General features: G+C 45.3%; 1 protein-coding gene across 1 annotated transcript in view; it reads right to left on the bottom strand.

Annotated features, from left to right (window-relative positions):
* Positions 1 to 248: 248 nt before the first annotated feature.
* The window catches only part of LOC113210423 (uncharacterized), a 22175-nt gene continuing 7601 nt past the window's right edge, over positions 249 to 14822 (bottom strand). Inside the window, exons 3-5 of the mRNA XM_052270362.1 lie at positions 14621 to 14782; positions 2780 to 2950; positions 249 to 512 (exon numbers count right to left, since the gene is read on the bottom strand). Of these exons, the coding sequence (XP_052126322.1) occupies positions 336 to 512; positions 2780 to 2950; positions 14621 to 14782 (510 nt within the window). The 3' untranslated portion in view covers positions 249 to 335. The remainder of the gene's footprint in view (positions 513 to 2779; positions 2951 to 14620; positions 14783 to 14822) is intronic.

The following is a 14822-nucleotide window of genomic DNA, read 5'->3' as shown; positions in this document are numbered from 1 at the left end:
CACCACCGCTCTCTGGATCCACTTTTTTGGTTCTTAGTTCTGGGCAGCCCTCCATTGAAATACCCTATTCTAGCCAAATTTAAATTTAATTAATTTAATTTGTGGACTCAATTCATGAGTGAGCTAGAGCTACCCCTCGCAACTATCCCATTGCACAGTGGAGCAAATGCAATTATTCCGCAGGAAGTACTCCTGTCGGTCTAAGAGTAGAGGACCTAAACTTATAAGATTTTGCAGCAGTACATGTTTCAAGGGTCACTCAAATGCATTTTTGGTATCCACAAGCTCATCCGACGATTCCTGGGGGCGTCGTCGGCCACCATTGGAGGTTTAGATCACCCTCTGCTTGCGTACTTCATAATTCGGACTGCAGCGTCTACGCAAACGAATGGGGAATGCTTTTCGTCCTTTATCGATATAGTGATCTTCCACACATCATTGTTGGTCGACACGCCATACATCCGAGCATAGGCATCGACGTCAATTGTTCCGTTGGTTATTACATACCATCCCTGCGAACAAGGGCAAGAGTTCATTTCAACTAATTGTCACTTAAATCTGTGTTAGGTGACGGCAGCGTAGAGCAGAGTCCAACGACAAAAGAATAGGTGCCCTGTTTCGGCGATCAGCCTTCCCCACGACCTGCCAAAAGGGACGGGGATACCGACAATCCGCCTTCTGACGGTCTTCTGAGGTGATTTTCAAATAACAGGTAACATATTTATTAAGGGCCCTAAAACCGAAGAAATTAATGGACCGTTTCGACAGTGCACTTTTTGAGAAGAAATGAAGAAGTCGGGACCGGAACCAGTACTAAAGTGCGCTTATTTTTGTCATTTGACAGTGCAGTTCGACGTGAATGACTTCGATTAAATCTCTAGTAACTGTCAATTTTAACAGTCTTAGTTCCTTACAAAGGGAGGCCTTCATATTACGAAGGATCGGGTATTTCACCCAGTTTACCCCGGGTCCAAAGAAGCACAGTAATGCTTCCTAAAAATGCTTCTTAAACTGTCTCCTCTCTGACGCCCTTTAGCTGATGCGGACGAAGTTGGCGGACCCGCCACCAGGTCTGCGAGGGCCCTATTGACGGGTCTGAGAACTTAGTTCGTGTCAGCCAATGAGCGTCAGGTAGGAAACAGTTCTGGAAGCATTACTGTTCTTCTTTAGATCCGTTTTAAACTGAGTGAAATAACCTATTGGGCTTGTAACGTACAAAGGATCTGGAACAACCATATTACAAACGAACTGTCTTCGTATAACAAAGAGCGCCAGTTTGTGAACAAATGCATGCTCTTCGCATTACAAAGCCGAGCCCTTCGTAGTACCAAGGAATTGTTTGTATCAGAAAGGTTCTTAATGCTTTCTACATTTTGATCAAAGATATCAACAAAATCTAACTCTCGTTGCAAACATAGACGGTCTCGAATTGTCACCAAATTTGGTTGACAGCTTCTTCTAACGTCTACTAACATTCTCTCATTTTTGTGGGAACACTGGAAAAACAAAGGTTCTAACTCCTACCTTTAAAAGGCACTAAGCGTTTAGTGCCTTAACAAAGGCACTAAAACTGCCAAAGACACTAAATTTTAGCACCTTTTGGGCTGTTTAGTGCGCGTTGTAGTGCCTTTGAAAGGGGTCAAATTGAAAATGTGTTTAGTGCCCCAGGAAATGCACGACTGAGCTGCTTTGATTTACCACTGAATGTAACATTTAAAAATAAAATGAAAAAAATTGAGTATTTAACATTAAAATCTAGTGAAAGAATATTTTAAACTGTTCTGAATATTACCTTTCAACAAAAATGAGATAATCTAAACGGACCTTAGAAGAAGCTGTGCACCAAATTTGGTGGGGGAAGGGCGGGCCTGATTGTTCAACATTAACCTGAAGGTTGCTCCTTGCGCAAAACTGGTCGGTCAAAATCAAATTTCTCACATTTAATTCGCAGTTTTTATCTTTTCATCTTTTCCCCTGAAACGAAAGGGACTGTACTCTCTTTTATCTCGTAAAAAAACGTTAACAATTCTTGTTAACTGCGAAACGAACCCATGGTTGGGGAATTTTAGTCGCTATCGAGGGGTCTCCAACTCGCATAATACTCCGTACACGGGTCGCATAATACCTTTATAATACTTCATAATACTCCATAATATGTCGCAAAATACCCCCATAATACCGTAGAATACCTCATAATACTATACAATACTTCATAATATCAAATAATATGACATAAAATATCTTAAAACGTGCCATAATACCGCATAATACCATAATACTCCGTACACTGCTGAGGTGAGTTGGAGACCCCTCGGTCGCTATAGGTGTTTTAGGAACTTTAAAGGCACGCAAAGCATTCTTTAAATTGTTTACGTGTCTTTTTGCATAATGTACTTCCTATTTTAGAACTGCACAAAATTTTTCGCGTGGGCGGCGCGTAATCTAAGGACACCTAGTTTTCCGCGTGATTCTCACACTAGGCCGGATTTTCACTCTGCGCGATGGAATTCGATTCCTGATTGGCTGCGTGAAGTTTACGAAGCGTGAAAATCTCGCCTAGCGTGAAAATCCACACATAATTTTACACTATTTTTCACGAGGGCGGCACGCGCGCGTGGAGTGGACTACGCGGGTTGTTACCCAGACGCGGCTCAAAATGCAACAGGTGGTGTTGAACGATCTCCCGCTTCCCCCCTGCGCCGCAGTGTCTGGTAGAAACGAGTTTGATAAAAAAAAAAAAAAAAAAAAAAAAAAAAAAAAAAAGCACTTTTAAACTTACGGTTTGTAACGGACACTTAATTGGAGGCTGGGACCTGCCCAACAAGCTAGCCCAGGGCACAATTGATGAGCTTATAAGGCGACAGCCGTCTCCATTGTTGGTGAATCTTGTAAAATATTCGCATGTATTTGCTGAAACGCCATCACGACACTTGTAGGCCACTATGGCTATCTGACGGCACAGAAAATAATCATTAGGTGGAATCAGATCACTTACGACGCGGCCCTGCAACAATAACCTATCTGTTTCGCTGCCCCGAAAGACTGGCCTCTCTGTTTTTCGGCGCTCTCTGCAGCGCTGTCTTCTTTTCATTGTGGGTCTGCTAATATTGACAGTGGAAGTAAAAGTAAAAATTGCTATTTGTTCCTTGATCTATGAGGATCACGTGGCCATTTTTACTTTTTTCACAATGAAAAGAAGAGAGCGCCGAAAACAGATATTCTAGTCTTTCGGGGCAGCGAACAGATAGGGACAGCGAAAGGGATAAGATATTGTTGCACGAACGCGTCGCTCAAGCAGTGTACAGATGGAGAACGTGGGTGCTTAGGCCACTCAGGCCACCCCCACACCCCCACTGCAGTGCTAAGACACTTCCGTTCTTCTGGCAACCCACTACTCTGATTTTGTGTAGAATCCTGAGAGTCCGTCGCCCTGACGATGCCCTCGATGGACTTGTCGTCCTTCATTGTAAAAAAGAGTTGTTAAAAACAAGCATTTTTGATACGATGCAGCTGTTAATTAACGACAAATGTTGTTTTCATTTCATCCCTCGCGAAACTTGCGATATTTGGCTTATATTGGCCCAGAACAGAAAGTACTTGGTATTACTTAGCTGTAAATGTGCAAGAAAACAGTGGTTAATTTTGTTAACAACACATTTCGTTCAAAAAACAACATACTCGTAATATTACAACTGTTTTTTCCAGGAGCAAAACAAAACTGACTGTTTTTGGTTAAGAAACTTAGTTTTCGGGATTTTTCTCAATGTTGTTTTTTAACAGCCGAGGGGGCAATAACTCCCTTTTGATGTGTACACATGATTCTAGAAATACTTGATTCCCAGTGACTCCCCGTCAGACGGGACGGTCAGCTCCGTGGTCTTCCGTTCGCCCTGAAAGCGACCACTTTTGCGACAGCAGGCCTCTGCGGCTTTTCTCAGTCTGCACCTACAGAAAAGTGTTGCGGCCAATTTTCTGGATTACACGACAATTCACCCCCTCCAAATCCGAACCCACGTCCATTCACCCTCGGAAAATTTGAACCCAATCAATTCACCCTGAGAAAATTCGAACCCATGTATTCACCCAACCCTTTTTTAAAATTTTAAAGCCAACACTAGCGCGGAGTATCGACGTATTCGAAATTCTTTATAGCCGAGGAGTATCAACAGCCATGTAGCGGAGTATGCCCGAGCATCAACAATAGCCTGGCGCTCCGGGGAAACACATCACACTTACACGCGGACTTCGCGGGCATGGGTGAACAAGGAAAATTACTCCGGAGTGAACGTGGAGGATACATCCTATCATATAATGGTTACTTGTATAATAAGCACGGTGAGAACAAAGATGGAAGCCGTACTTATTGGATTTGCCGCAAAAAACCTGCGTGCAAGAAAAGAGCAATCACCAGCAGCCCCCAAGGTGAGTGAACGCTAGACGTACAAGAGTCCACACAGTTCAAAATTGGTCATTCAGAAGTATTAACTTATATTATTTTGCCATGCAGAAAATTCGGACACCGTAGATATTTTCAAGTTTGTGGATCGCCCTTCATATCTTCCCGCTCCCGAGGAGGCCGAGGCTGTTGGCGCCTACAATCAGCTGAAGCGGAAAGCTGCAGAACATCCAAATGCTCCCCCTGCTCAGATACTACGCGAGGGGATGCCTGAGGTAAGACGTATACCGCTCGCGTTTGCTACGACTGGCCGACATTGTTGTAATCTGTATTTTCCGTATCTTCAGATCCCGCAGGTGCTCTATTTCATCTCCCTGAGCGGCGTTCGATGAAGAGGACCTTCAATCGCCTCCGCAATGCTGCTGCGAATTTGCCAGTAAACCCCAAGAGTTTGGAAGACCTCGGCAAAATACCTGCCGACTACACCATCACTCGCGGAAGAAAGCAGTTCCTGATCTTCGACTCCTACTTCGACGAGGACGACGAGGACGACGAAGACGAAGACGTAGAAGAACGGGACAGAAGAAGGCGGCAGAACCGAATTTTGATTTTTGCATCCAAAGATCAGCTTCGGAAACTTGCAGCGTCAAGTGTGTGGCACCTAGATGGCACTTTCGACACCTCTCCAGAAATTTTTGCACAAATTCTGACTATGCATGGAGAGTACCATAATGAGACACTTCCATTAGTTTATGCTCTACTCCCCAACAAGACCCAAGACACCTACGATCGAGCCATCAACGCCGTGATCGACGCATGTGAGCGGTACCGACTGCGCCGCCCTGCTCTACTAGTCCAGGAATATTAGCTAAAAAATCAGGGCAACCTGGGAAAAAATGAGGTAGTCGCGGAAATGACATTATTTGTTCAGAATTTCATGCTCTTCAAGAAAAAAAATGTTCCAGACCAATCCCAGAATTGGAAAATTTTCTAGAGCTGTCAAAAGTCAAAAAAGCGATATTTTGGCTATTTTACTGTAATTTTGATCTTGATTTTCAGCGGAGGGTCCCAGAAGTACTTTTTTAAGTCCCACTAGTTGTTTGGTGATACGGAATAGTTTACTAACAATTTTCACCATAGTGCTGTCAAATATTTTGGTGATTTTCGCTGGAAACCAATAGTTAAGAAAGATTTTGCAATCGACGAGTGTGGGCGAGTGACGGACGGTGTAGCCGTAATGATTTTGAAATTTCCCGCGCGGCATCAATAGCAGACGATGCCTGGGCTAGTTCCCGCCCTCGCCGCGCGGGGCGCTGCACTGGCCTGGCGCGCCGGTGCCGCCACGCGCTGCGCCTGCAGGCTGGCCGCCCCCCTCCACCGGGCTTGCGGCCGCTGCTGGGCGCGCCGCGCGCCAACGAGCGTACCCCCTCCACCGAAAAAGCACCCAGCGCGCAGGCAACAATACAGCTTCTCGGCTGCTGACGCGTCACGGCTAGTAGGCGGCGGATCAGCTGAGTTTTGTTTGTAAACATGGAGCGCTGTATTCTCTGTGATGGTTCTAGTTTAAAGAATAAGAAGACTGTGATAGTGAAAGAAGGTTTGCGGACAATTGTGCTTGTGAGTCAACATGTGAAGAATGATGGTTTGGCTAAAAGAATCTGTGATCTGTCTCAACTGGAAGTGCACGTTGCTTGTCGGAATAAGTACACTCACCACATCGACTTGGTAAGTCTCAAAACGTTTCCATTATCTTACAGTGATGAGTTAGGCATTGCGTGTCATGGACACCGTTACTTTTACAGAAAAATTTAGCGAACAAGGAGAATGTAACACCGATTAAGCGTCGGTCGTCCGAGCCTCTTTTTGACTTTGAAAGACACTGTTTTATTTGTGGTCAAGATGCCAATGAATCCACCGGTTCAAAACTGCCTCTGAAACTTCGAAGAGTCATTCACTGTGTTCGGACTGATGAATCGAAGCAGAGTTTTGTAAAGAGAGCCATTGAACGAAACGATGACAAGGGCACAATTGTTCATGGAAGACTGAATTCTGTCCTGGATATTAAATCAGCAAAGTGCAAGTACCACGCAGACTGTCAAGTGGATTTTTTCTTGCATCGCACTGATTTTGTTACTCCGAAAAGAGGCCGCCCAAGGGACACAAAAAAGGACGCGGCGTTTGAGACCCTATGTGCAGAGCTTGAGAAGGATGATGAGTGTCAGTTTTCTGTCTCTGATCTCGCAAAACGACTAGACGAGATTGCAGGTATGTTTCCCTCGGGTTGCCTACGACCAGGTGGTGACGATATCGTTTTGAAGTCGGGTTTTGGACAGTTGACATCGAAACGACATCAAAACGACGTCGACACGACATCGTTTGTCGAAAAACCGTCAGTTTTAATCCCACTTTTGTATCGCCAACGACGTGCGAATACCGACGTCGAAACGATATCGTCGCAAATATTTATCACTGGGATCATTCATGCTGTTGAGTTTCTGACACTGTCTTAATCGAATTCCTTTTCTTTTCAGGTGAAGAAGTTTATGATGTACGTTCTTTGAAAGATAGATTGAAGTCACATTATGGCAGTTCAGGACATGTAACAAGCTTTCCCGGAAAACATAGCGTTTTCTGCTTTAAAGGCCATGCTGATAATTTTATTTATCAAAAATGGGCCGAAGAGAGAAAACCTCCTGAAGATATGCGCTGCCAGGTTGTCAAGCAAGCTGCCAAAATTTTGCGAGAGGAAATACGTTCGAAGGCGTTTGACATGGAGAGTTATTTTTGTGGGGCTGAAATGAATGAAGAATATTTAGTGCCCGACTTGCTCCGAACTTTCCTCACAGAACTTATCAAGCACAAGTCAAACCAAGCACAGCGCACAGTAGAGGCCTTAGCGCAGGCTATTATGCAAGCATGCCGGCCTCGGTCATTTATTTCTCCCATACTGCTGGCAATAGGCGTGTACATTCATCGCCACATTGGTTCCAGACTTGTTATTGACATTCTGCATAGTCTAGGGTACAGTGCAAGCTATGGCGAGGTCCAAATATTTCTACTTTCTGCTGCAACCGCTGGGCTACCTCCACAAGATGCAAATTTTGGTGCATTCCAGCAGTTTGTTTTTGACAATGCTGACTATAATGTGAGAACTATCGACGGCTACAACACACTTCACAACATGGGTGCCATTAGGTAAGTCAAATTTTAGTTGATATTTCTTAAAAAAAAAAAAATGAAATTCACTGTCATAATTTTTTTTGTAACAGGGCCACTACTCCTGCGGCTAGTTCAAGTTTGCCATACTCAATTCCTAGACTGCGGCAGAACAAGGGTGTGCAAGAACTGACATCCGGGCGCATGAAAATTGTGCATTACTGCAAGCCAGCTACTCCCGGTCTCAAGAGTGTTACTGTAAGAGAACTTGCATATTTGAAACGCTCTGTAACGTGGGAACTCGCCCTTCGCCTCGATTACATGTGGATGTCGAGCTACACCGTGAAACCATATCTGACACCTCGGCCATCGTGGAATGGCTACATGCAGGTAAATTACAGAGTTAGTGTTCTCTACGCTGGACGTATTTTCTGGTTGTACTGTACCGCACGCGGCGTGCTGGTGGATGACATACTCGCACGGGGGCCATAAAGGCGCCAAGGCGAGAGTGTATGCAAGCCCGCCCGCACGCCTGGATGCGGTACATTGCAACCAGAAAAAAGTCCCGAACACTCATTTGCTCTGTACTTTGTGTAAGGTTGTTCTGTAGCGCATGCAGGCGTGCGGGCGGGCGTGCCTATCGACTCACCACGGTGCCTAACGGCCTCCGTGCGAGGATGCAACCCACCCGCACGCCTGCATGCAGTGCAGTATAACTGTACAGAAGGTACGGAGATGTATTTTCCACCGTAATTTAAATTAGTAGTAACACATTTAACTCGTGCTTCTACCCTTTTCAGGCAGCCATGGGTGGAAGTACGACGGCATACGACGTGAGCTCACTTCAGGTTTTGCCTTTCATAAATTTAGACCCTGGAAATTTGTCTTGCATTTTTACTGCACTTGCATTTGCTGTTAAGCAATCTAGGGATCTACACCAAAACTCTTGTGTGGTCACATTCGATCAGCCATTGTTTGTAAAGGCATCAGAAATCGCAGCAGCAGAAAAGGAGAAAGGAACTTTAAAGGGGCTGGTCGTCATGCTTGGCTCTTTCCACACTGCCATGTCCTATATGGGGGCTATAGGGCGAATAATGTCAGGGAGTGGCCTGGAAGAACTTTGGGAGACGGCGTACGCTGCAAATTCAGTGAAGCAAATGGTTGGGGGCCACGCATACTCTCGTGCTGTGCGTGCTCATATGCTGACACACCTCTCACTCGGTCTGGAAATAATGAAGCGAGGGGAAGAAAATGTAGACCACGTAAGCAACGAGATTGAAAGACTGCATACTGATCTCTTCAATAATGATACAACTCCCGAGGATGCAGCAGCAAGTGACACTGCCGAGTATGTCTTTAAAATTGTGAAGACATCGTGTGAAAGATTAGCAGCCAGCAACAGGACTGCTCGTTTATGGATTTCCTACTTTGAGATGGCAAGTAAAGGGTGAACCTGTTCCTTGTTTAAAATTGTTTCATAACTTCTGCATTGTGTTAAAACGTTTACATTTTTAGGTTGATATTTTACGCTGCTTCATACGTGCTGAGAGAACGGGTGAGTGGGAACTTTATCTACAGTCAGCTACAGCAATGATTCCCTACTTCCACGCCGCTGGACACCTCAACTATGCTAAAGCGGCTCACCTGCATATGCAGAACATGGAAGATTTGGCGCGGACCATGGATCCTGCAGACTATGAATTGTTCACAGGGTACGCTTATTATTTTTTGAACGATTATTATACTTTTACATTTTAAAAACATTAAAAAAAATATTTATTTTACAGGCGCGGTTATTTTGTTGTTCGTCGGTCAAAACGCTTTTGGGCTGGACTAGCCCTCGATTTGACCATTGAACAGTTCCTTATGCGTGCCATCAAGTCAGAGGGTGGCCTGACTCGTGGACGAGGCATAACTGAGAGCGTGTTGGCCAAATGGATAGACGGCATCCCGCATTGCATACCAATTTGTAATGCTCTTGAGTCATTCTGCTCAATAAGAAGCTGCAAGTCAGAGCAACATGTTGAATTGCGGGACAGCCGAATGGAGAGGGACCTGGTTGACCTCGGAAAATTTGCTGAATGGTTTGAGACCCATCCCCCGTTTCAAGAGAGACCACATGATCAACTTGTATCGCTATCAACTGGTTTAATTGCAGACAAGACAGTCAACTGCGATAGCGCTCTGGAGATCGGAATCGACTGCATGAAATCCATGGTTGATAATAATTTTTGTGATGTCAAGCTACGCAGAAGTAAGCAAGTGAAACCTCTATCAAGCATGTCGACTGCGGTCAATGCCAGAGGAGATGGAAGTGTCATAAATCCCATGCAGCTCCTGAACCGCATCGTGTGCATTCAAGATAGGCTAGAGACGCCACTGAGTGATTTTCTCTCTTATGAACTTGCCCCACAACCACTTTCACTTTTTGACAACGGTTCCTTGCGGAAGACCTCTAAATGCACTCTTGAAAAAGCAATCGAGCGCGTTTCCCCCTGCATCGACTCGGTTCCAAACGCATCTGTGTAAGTGCCTCAATGTATATAAAATCTATGAGAAACACGAACTAGCCCGATCAACCCACACTAGTCAAAATGATTCTAATTATTGGTAATTTGTTTGTCTTTATAGGTACGTAGTTGACGGGGGTTACTTACTACATGTGGTTCCCTGGCCTCGCCCCGCTAAGTACTACGCCGAGGTGTGTGAGTCCTACATCTCGTATGCGAAGAGAAAGTTCCCACTATCAAGCACAATCGTATTTGATGGGTATGATGGACGTCTCTCCACTAAATCTATCGAGCAAAGACGGCGTGCCGCAATGAAGACATCACCCAACTTAAATATTGCACTAAATAAGGAAGTCAGAACAGCAAAAGATAATTTTCTAGGCAACGGTCATAACAAATCCAATCTCATCAAACTATTATCCCCTATGCTCAGAGAAGAGGGATTCCGAGTTTTCCAAGCCGAAAGTGATGCTGACACCTTAATTGCTAACACTGCTGTTGATCTTAGTGAAAGAAGTACTCACGTGACAGTGTTTGCCTCAGATACTGATGTTTTGACACTGCTGGTAGCCTTAGCGCCAAATGATGCGTCTATCAGCATGACCATCCCAGGAAATAGTGGAAAACCTGATAGGGTGCACATGATCAAAGAAGTCCAACAGCGCCTTGGAACTGCAAAAGAGGCCATTCTGCTCGTGCATGCAATGACAGGGTGTGACACGACTTCAGCCTTCTTCGGGAAAGGAAAAAAAAAACTTCTGGACCTTGCAATGGCAAAACCCGAATTGTCAAACAAAATGAAGGAATTGTACAAAACTACAGCGACTGAGGACACCGTGGCCGCTGTTGGAGAGGAAATTATAATTGCTCTGTACGGCGGCAAGTGCCAAACACTGAATGAGTTGCGGCCCCTTCTGTACAAAAAAACAGTAGGCAAACAGAAGCTTGACGACAATTTTGACTTCCGTTCTCTGCCACCTACAACCGATGGCGCGAAATATCACAGTCTCCGCGTGTATCATCAGGTAATTAAAAAAGTAAAAAATAATCAAGTATTTTTTTACCCTCAAAACAGAATAATTTCATCTCATGAACTATTAATTTTGCAGGTCCAAGCATGGCTGGGCAATGATTTGCCACTTGATGAATGGGGCTGGAAGACAGGAGAGAACGGTGTACTTCCCGTCACTATGAAGAGTGAGCCTGCTCCCCCGTGCCTCATGAAGATGGTGCGGTGTAACTGCAAGAAAGGCTGCGAGAGAGGGTGTGAATGTCGCCGCGCCGGCTTCGCGTGCACCGAGATGTGTGGTGTGTGCAGTGGTGTGGACTGCTCCAACGCCGCACAATTTGTTGAAGCCGTAGAAGCAGAAGAAGATACCCTAGACATTGACGACCCTGGGGCTAGGTGACACTTTAAACTACCTGTGATAAATTATTCCTTTCGCCTTGGTTGTGATATTACCTTATATAAATACATTATATAAATATATTTATTATTTATGAAAATATGAGTATCGTATTAGAATATCAAATTTTGCCAGTATGAAACTGTTTTGTATTATTTTTGTATACATTTGACAGCACTATAGGCATGGGCGTTTTGTGTAACGGTATCATAACACCACGCCAAACAACCGAAAAGCGACGTGCAACTTGTCACCCATCTGCACGTAGCCACTGCAATATCGTTCAAATCGGTCGTTTCTTTCGTGGAAACTGCATGAATTTCGGCAGCACTATGCACGTTATTGTAATTTTTTGTACGGCTATACCAAACAATCACAAAAAAAATTCTACACCGTCCGTCACTCGCCCACACTCATCGATTGCAACATCTTTCTTAACTATTCGTTTTCAGCGAAAATTACCAAAATATTTGACAGCACTATGGTGAAAATTGTTAGTAAACTATTCCGTATCACTAAACAACTAGTGAGACTTAAAAAAGTACTTCTAGGACCCTCCGCTGAAAATCAAGATCAAAATTACAGTAAAATAGTCAAAATATCGCTTTTTTGACTTTTGACAGCTCTAGAAAATTTTCCAATTCTGGGATTGGTCTGAAACATTTTTTTTCGTAAAGAGCATGAAATTCTGAACAAATAATGTCATTTCCGCGACTACCTCATTTTTTCCCAGGTCAAAACCTATAACTCCTGGACTATACGCACTGTCATCACCGACATGGAGAAAGGCCTGATGAACGCAGTCCAAGCCCTCTTCCCCGCCACCGAGCTCCGCCTCTGTCTCTTCCACTTGCGGCAGGCAGCATTCCGCAAAATACAAAGTCTCGGCCTGCAACCCGCCTACCAAGATGACAACAATGACACGGTGAGGACGTCATTCCGTGAGGTGGTGGGTCTCGCTTTCGTTCCCACGGAAGATGTCGAGGAAGGCGCCGAGGTCAATGCGAGACTTCGTCAAGTACTTCGAAGAGACCTACGTACTTGGGAAGCGCGCGCGCAATCGACGCCAGCGCCGGCCACCCCGCTACTTGCCTGCACTGTGGAACCAGCACCAAGCCGCCCGAGACAACGAGCCGAGGACCAACAACCAGACTGAGGGTTGGCACAATCGATTTCAGTGGGTTGTGGGGAAGAGCCACCCCACACTATACAAGATAATCGATGAGTTCAAGAAAGAAGAGGCCGACACTCGGGTCATGCTGAACGAGATTGATGCCGGCCGCAGCCTCAAAACACCTCAGCGACTGAAGTACAAGCGGATCAACGAGAGGCTTCAGCGGCTGGCCGACTTGTACGAGGACTACAAGGAGGAAGAGCGCCGTCTAGATTACTTGCGCGCCTGTGGCCACAATGTCAACATCATGTAAAATAAAATGACGTGAAAACGAATTTTTTTTTTTTAAATATAAATATTTGGGTGCGAAATGTCTGGGTACAAATAATCATTGTGCCAAACTTCTATGGGACGAAATTACAGGGTGCGAGTTGTCGTAGGTACGAAAACGGCCGGGGTGAGTTGGCCTGTTACCATTTTCTGAGGTAGACGAAGGACCAATCTAAAACTTGGCAAAAAAAAATAATGTCTGGCTCGTCACATGAAGCATTAGGAGGAGCAGAAAGAAGAAAAACGGACCAATGTGCCCCACTCTCCCCTCGACACTTGAAACCTATACACACGGAATTCGTGGAGGCTCCGTATAAACACGCAGTTCCCGGGGGCTCGGTACAAACACGGAGTTCAGCAGGCCGCCGTACAGCGTCGTAACTATGTTTTTTGAAAATTTCGAGTTATGAAGTGCGTCGGATAGAAGAAACCAAGGGCTATCGATCAGCGAAAACCGCATTTCAATATGTTAATTAGTTCAAAAGTAATTCTGGTCTGAAAATCCAGCCGCCCATAAGGCGCAATGTAAATCTAAAACTTTGAAGCGCGATATCTCAGAAGTGACTTTCCAGCACTTACGACGTTATACGGGGACCCGCTGAACTGCGTGTCTGTACGGAGCTGCCTGGAACTACGGGTTTATACGGAGACTCCACGAACTCCGTGCTTATAGGTTTTGAGTGTCGCCCTACGACATTAAGATTTCGTAGGTCGGTGCTGTCATCATTCAACTTAAGGCTCACGGAGTGAGCAACCCGCCACCCCTTACGAGCTGTGCAACCCCTACAGCAAGGGAGGGTAAAAAATCGCTTTTAACATCTTCAAAATTGCCACTTGCAGTGCTCGGAAAGTCCTAATTTTTCATAAATCGTTGAAAACTTTTTGTCCTCTTTCGATCGGCTTAAGCGAAATTGTGATCGGACAAACCCACCCCCTCCCATAGTCACCCCCATCCCCTGAAAGGGGTGAGTTTTGAGAAACGCAGCTGAATATCCTGTGGGGATGCCCCCTGTATACGGCCCGGGTGTTTTTTTTTCGAATCAGATCATCCCCGGCCAAACTACCCCCTAGGAAGTTCAACCCCTTTCCAAAAATTTGTCATTTTGGACCCTTAGGGTTGAAGTGAAGGCGTAAAAATTTCAGGGAAGGTGTCTTTTCCCTCCTCAAACACATCTGTGCGGCGAACCCGACGTCAACATCTTCAACCCCTTCCTAGGAGGTGGACAGGACACCCCCATGTGCCCCCGCACCCATTCAGAAGGAGATGAAGCTTAGTGTCCATGTCCATGCGGAGTTGTTGAAGCACACCTCAAGGAAGATCCTTACCAAGTTCCGTGTTGATCGGACTAACTGTTCTGCTTCCAGAGCCGAAAAAGTAACAAAACGTTCAAGATCTACCCCTCAGTTCAACAACACCCCGGGATGTTTCCCCTTCCGTTTACTGCTTTCGAGCTGAATGAGCACCCAACGGATCCACCGTAAATTTTCTGGATAGGCCCACGCCGCGTTTTAGGAGTGAAGACCAAAGACCAATCTTTCAGTAACTATAAAAATATTCTTCACAGATAACAGATTGGTTTGTTTACAGTGTGAGGCCCGAAAATGCACACTGGTGTTTCATGTAATTTTCTTGCGCTGTACAGCCCATCCCACCTACAACGCATAGAACATTCGCACGACAGCCACACAAACTGAGCTGTCCCCTTACATCTGTTAGTCGCTGAGCTGTCCGGCCGATGTCGCCCATACCGTTGAGAGACACTACGCCATCGGAAGACATTGCTTGAGAATAGTTGAGGTATTTCATGGAATTTCCTGGTGTTGCACACGGCTGTAGGTGAACAAGATCGAACGTGTATCGTGACGCAGCCTGCAAATTTTAAACATCGTTAGTCAAGTGACATATTATT

This window comes from Frankliniella occidentalis, unplaced genomic scaffold (genome assembly GCF_000697945.3).
Source record: "Frankliniella occidentalis isolate FOCC.00 unplaced genomic scaffold, Focc_3.1 Scaffold119, whole genome shotgun sequence".
In the NCBI taxonomy this organism is placed as follows: domain Eukaryota; kingdom Metazoa; phylum Arthropoda; class Insecta; order Thysanoptera; family Thripidae; genus Frankliniella; species Frankliniella occidentalis.
This window is presented reverse-complemented; position numbering and strand designations above follow the sequence as displayed.